This window comes from Alligator sinensis, unplaced genomic scaffold (assembly GCF_000455745.1).
Source record: "Alligator sinensis unplaced genomic scaffold, ASM45574v1 scaffold122_2, whole genome shotgun sequence".
Classification (NCBI taxonomy): Eukaryota; Metazoa; Chordata; order Crocodylia; family Alligatoridae; genus Alligator; species Alligator sinensis.
Genome location: NW_005841984.1, coordinates 1 through 5,834, shown reverse-complemented (window position 1 = coordinate 5,834; position 5,834 = coordinate 1). Strand labels below are relative to the sequence as shown.

At 42.3% G+C, this 5,834-nt stretch overlaps 1 protein-coding gene across 1 annotated transcript in view; it reads right to left on the bottom strand.

Annotated features, from left to right (window-relative positions):
- LOC102374807 (versican core protein) overlaps positions 1–4,145 on the bottom strand; it is a 130,115-nt gene extending 125,970 nt beyond the window's left edge. Inside the window, exons 1-2 of the mRNA XM_014518804.1 lie at positions 4,052–4,145; positions 1,253–1,630 (exon numbers count right to left, since the gene is read on the bottom strand). Coding sequence (XP_014374290.1) covers positions 1,253–1,630; positions 4,052–4,145 — 472 coding nt within the window. The remainder of the gene's footprint in view (positions 1–1,252; positions 1,631–4,051) is intronic.
- Between the last annotated feature and the right edge of the window lie 1,689 nt (positions 4,146–5,834).

Genomic DNA, 5,834 nt, shown 5'->3' with positions numbered 1-5,834 from the left:
GAGCCAAGGGGGTTTCTGAGCACTCTTACCCCACTTGCTTCTCTCAGGGACTGTTATCCTTTGGGCCTGGAGAATTGCCCCCTTAAGGTACGACCATCACTCGTGGGCTCCCATCTCATCTACCTTCTGGGCCCTCAGTGCCTCCCCCACTAGTCTCCCCACTAGTCTCCTAATCTCATTGTTCTCAACAATGTTCTTCTGCACAAGCATTTAAAAAGACACCATTCCTGTTTGTTGTGCTTACAATCCTGTAAAACCAATGACAGCTCATACATAGTTTACTGCAGGGGTTATCAACCAGGGGTATGTGTACCCTGTGAGGTACTTGAGAAAGCCCTGGGGGGTCCGTGCGGACAGGTGGGGACACAGTACTGCCATGCACCATCCTGTGCTGCCGCACAGGTGCCACCCACCTGGCCGGACACGGGGAGCAGGGGAAGCTTGCACGTGGTGGCTGCTGCCGCTCTGCATTCAGCCGTGCACCAACTCCCACCCCTGCTCTGCATCCAGCCGCAGGGGGTACACTGCTCCAAAATGGTTGAAAACCCCTGGTTTACTGAATGTCGTAGGGTAAAATAAGTGGTGCAGGAATCCTACAGATATTATTTTTTAGAAGTTCTGAAGAAGCAACACGGCCTAAGGAGAGATATAAAGCTGATGAGGCAAATTGTAAAGCTGGTGAAGCAAATTATTTAGTGAACATGGAAGGGAGATTTTCCCAGGTATAAAGGGAAAACTCAAAAGGCAAGAAGAGGAAGGTAGAAGAATACAAACTGCTGAAACTCTTGGGCTAGGTACAGACATTTAAAAATCCCAAGGCGGAATTGATCTAAGTGACACAGTTTTCTGTAAGTGGCATAGCTTAGATTGGTAGCAAACAGAATGCACATTTGCCATTTGGTGGGAGGGAGAGAGGTAAGGCAAATCTTTTAAACCAGTCTGTGTGCTGAATTTCTGTTCTGTTATGTGTATAGACTGGTTTTGTGTGCCAAACTTCTGTTCTGTTATGGATGTAGACTGGTTTCTGATTACTTATATCAGTACAAGTGTAATGTCTGTACCTGGCCTTGGGGAGAAAAAGGTGAACAAAAGTAAAATGGAAAGAAAAAGTGGCAGGCAGGTAGCTAGGAGCAGATCCTTCCCAGGATCAAAGATATTAACCCCATTCAGTCCCCTCTGACTTTCTAGTAATGGTTCTTTCCAGATTAACTTGGATCACTGCTAACTGCAAATTCAATAAATGAAACCTTACCATCAACAGCCAATGAGAAGGTGTTTTGTGTGTCTTCAACTCCATACATGACCTCACAACGGTACACACCTGCATCACTTGCACGTAGTTTATCAATAGTTAATGAAGCATTACCAGTGCCCTCTGGGTAGGTTGGAACAGACACTCTGTCTTTGTAATTACGTCCTATTTTGATGTTCCCATTTTGGGTCACCAAGACAGTGATGTCTTTAGGGTCTTTTCCACTCCTTTCCAGCTCAATCTTTGACCATTTGATTCGAAGAAATTCATTTGTATTGTGGAAGCCGGGAGACAAAGTGGGTAAAGTTGAAAAGAGGCAAGGTAGGATTGCTCTTCGAGATAAGGATCCCTGTACATGGATTTTTTTGTCCACTTTAGCTAGAAGAAGAAACGGGGAAAAAAAACCAGGAAAAAACATGTTAGTTATTTGCAAGCCAATAAAATAAAAATTCAATAAATGATATTGTTATTTAAGGCTTAAAGCACATCGGGGACCTGATTCTCATGTCCCTGAGTTGGTATCAGGCCTAACTTCACTGGAACCAATGTAATAAACTCAAAGGCAATGTGACTTAGTGGCCAGGGCCCTGGAGTGGTACTCTGAAGACCAGATTTAACTGGCCTACAGAGACCTCAGAAGACAAATTATATTCTTGCTTCTATCCAAACCCACCTGGGCAAATGACTTCATCTCTTTGTGCCTTGTTTCCATATCTGCAAATTGATCATAATATTCCTAATTTCCTTTGTAAAGTATTTCAGGATCTGCAGGTTAAAAGTGCCATATAAAAGCTAGCCTGTATTTTTATACAGGTATAAAACAGTCAAAAAAGGAATGATATCCAATGGCCTTGTAACCATTGCAACTCTTAAGAACACTCTCATTCTTAAATCAGTGGTTAATTTATTTTACCATATTATATATATAAATTATTCTTTCCAGTGAGTTTCTCTAACTGTTCATTCTTCTTTATTATTATTTCCTTGCTAACCTCAGGCCTTAACATATTTCAGAGCTAAAATATTTAGGATGTTACAGCAAAGGGCGAAATAAAGAACACAGAAGTTCCTTACTTGGCTCAAGACTTGTGATTATAGGACTTTTATCATAGTTTTATGACATCTCCAGCTGCAAACACTTTACAGTGAAATGCTTTCACTCAACTATATCCTTAGGGGAAAGTTGGCTACTGTTCATCCAACCTGCCTATAGTGCATGTCTAGAGAAAAGATTTCTGTTCACTACTATTACACACCAGCTCTTAATCCTCATTAAGTTATTAAGCATGGTTCAATAACATTAGGCACACACACAAGAAAATATTTCTTTCTGCTTCCAGTGGCCTGCACGCTAGCTTTTTGTCTGAGATGTTGATCATTAAATCCACTATGGTTCTCAGAGTTTATAAAAATAATACCTGCAAAATTGACCACTAGCAGAATGAAGCAAGAAAAAATAACTACCAACCATGGAAATTATCTAGCTCCATATATATCAACTGTCAAATACGATCTGCATGCTTATATTTTGGACAGTTTTAAAAGGAAGACAGGCAAGTGTTAATGGTTAAGTATCTATTGATCTAGGCTTTGATATCATGCTCATCCTGGTATGGAAAGGTCTTGGCTTTATAGACAGGCACCATGTATGATGATTAAGATTCAACTCTACATCATAAATTAAAAAATAAACAAGTGACCTTCAGAAATTAATGCCTACGAACCTGTTTCTAAAGATAGAAACACAAAGTCAGTTCAGATGTGATGACTAGAAAGGTAGGGAAATCTTAAGGTGACTAGTTGATGGAAAAGGATAATTAATAAGAATCAGATTCACATGTCCCTGCTCATGCTGAGTAATAACTTCCGCCACAAATAATCTGACTGAAATTTAGAAAGATATTTGGTGAATAAGGTGCTATTCAGCCTGAGTAGGAAAATAAATATTTCTCTGATGATAGCAATCAAAGCATAGAAATTAAAAGGGCATGATCCTAATTTGCAATTTTACAGTAGGTGAACAGTTCTAGCTCTGACTCTTCATTCCATTGCCCCAGCTTAGTGTTAGTGAAACTGCACCGAGCTCTAGTAAAGCAAAAATGATGCAACAGAATGAAGAATCTGGCCTACCAGTTTCAGTGGAGCTGCTATCAGACTATATAGCTGTGAGACTAGATTCAGTCTCAAAATATGTAAAATTTATTTTGATGTCTTGTTGCCTTAAAAATGTGTATCTTCATTGTAGAGACTATTTAAAAGAATAATTACCTCATTATGTTTCTTCTACCTGCCTGCCAGAATTTCAGTAAACTTCAGAGCTACTTTGTTCTGGTTACAGTAATTTGCAATATTACACTGAACCCTGAGGAGATTTCCTCTCTTTAAAAATGGTATCCACACATTCAACCAGCTGAAATCTCTTGGCAGCAAACATGTCAGCATGATCTACAGGCTAAATCTATCCTAATCTAGGGCAACATTTTAGAATGGAAGGAGACTATGTAGCCACAAATGCACTCTATCTATGTCACAAAGTAAGTATCTCAAAGACTTTTATAATAAGAGTGCTCTGTTCTGACTTGCAGGCTAAGCAACATAACTGTTATTAAATAAAATGGGGTTAAAAAATAAATAAATAAAACTACTTTTCCCTTTGAAAGGAAAAAAAAAGTTTGGCAAAGAAACCCGGGTTAAGTGATGCTCCTGCTCTAGTCTAAAAACTTTATTTCCTGTGACAGTCCAAGTATGATTTATTGTCCAATGCAGAAAGCAGTCATTTGTCCTCTTTTTAACCCTTACCGCCTTTTTGCTTCTTCAGCGTTTTCTCTGTAGCTGAAAGCACAGAAAGTTGCGTATCTTCCCAAGATACTATGCATGCCACTTTGCAGACCATTCCTTAGGATGGGTAGAGCCAGCAAAACATGGGAAAAACAGGAGGTCCTAACAGAGTAGAGCAGGAGTTGTCAACCGGAGGTACGCGTAACCCTGGGGGTACTTGGAAAGGTCCCAGGAGTACGCGGGGGTGGGCAGGGACGGCGCATTGCTGCCTTACAGGAGCAGGGCCACGGCGGGGCGAGAGCAGTGGCACCCTTCTGTGGGCTGCACAGGCACTGCGCTGCCGCTGCTCGCCAGCCCCTATCCCCCTCTTGCTGTCCAGCTGCTTGCCCCCCCCTCCCCCCCCCCGTGGGACACTTATTAAGAAGGGGGCCGCCGGGGGTACACTTAGTAAAAAAAGTTTGAAAACCCCTGGATTAGAGCAAGTAGGTCAAGAAAAGTTCTGCAACTGTGTTTGACCACATGCTGAAAAGGCAGATATCTGCCAGTTTTCCTAGGTCAACAAATAGCCTAGAGCTGACCAATAGGAGGGGCTAGTGAGCCCAGACATCTCTTTCTCCAGTCCTTTTGCCTAACTGTACATCCTCTTGGTAAGATGAAAAATATTAACATCCTCATCTATGTGATGAAAAAAAACATGATCCTGAAACCACTTGAATATCTGGTGAGAAATATAAGTATTTTTTCCTCTGCTAGATGACAGAAATAACTCTTCAACGCAATTTGCTCACAGAGGAAACATTGCCAATAGAAAAAAACACATAGTAGCTAAGTCTAAGTCACCTAGCCACAAAGAATCACATCCTGACAAACCTCCCAGGGAAGTCAACGTGAGATTCTCTTGGGCTAGGACTGTGAGATCAGGCCCAAAGGAGCACAACACAGCCCACTGATAGTGGCCTCAATTAATATTATGAGGCACAAGAAATTTTGTGGCCACATTAAGTCTCTGTGCACATTGTATCATAGTCCCCGTGTTTGGGAGATTGGAGGCACTGCTCCTCCTTGGTGTCCCAAGGTTGCACATTACCCCAACTAAAGTTAGGAAGGGGCTAACAACCAATCAATGGTTGTGATCCTCATTAGTGTTCTCAGATGGACCAGGACTGTCCAACTGGCAGCCCACAAGTGGAGGGATTTAGTTGTGGCCCCCAGGATTCTGTTCAGCTGTTATTACTCCTTCGTGCGGAGGGAGGGGGTTAACAGGGAAATGCAGTGTGGGGAGCAGAGGGTGGGTCTGGGACAAACATGAAGTGCAGCAGCTAGTGAGGGTGTGCACATGGGTGCACAAAGCAGTGGCAGGGGAGTCCACGTGGAGAGCAGCACAGGGGCCTATCATTCACCCTGGTGCATCCCACATGGTGTGCAGCCCTTGCAAGGCATGCAGCTCCCAGTCACTTAGGCAACACAGTGGGTAGGAGGCTGCATAATCCAAACCATTAATGGAATCCTTCCATCTATCATGGCACTGGAGGTAGGATTATACCCAAGTGCTCCCCTTGATGTTTTGATGTGGGTCTCAGTAGACACCGTCTCAGTAGCACAATCTGCCCATAATGTAACAGCAGTCCTCCATATAAATGAATGCCAGTTTGTTTTTCTCCCTGACAAGCTGCCTGTGAAATTCTTCTTCTATCTGTTTATGCAAACTGATGAGCAGGGTCATGTCGTAGGAAAAGTCACAGTTTGACCTCTATTTTGTGGATTTGTTGGAGCTCCCTTATTTTATATTATATATATATATATA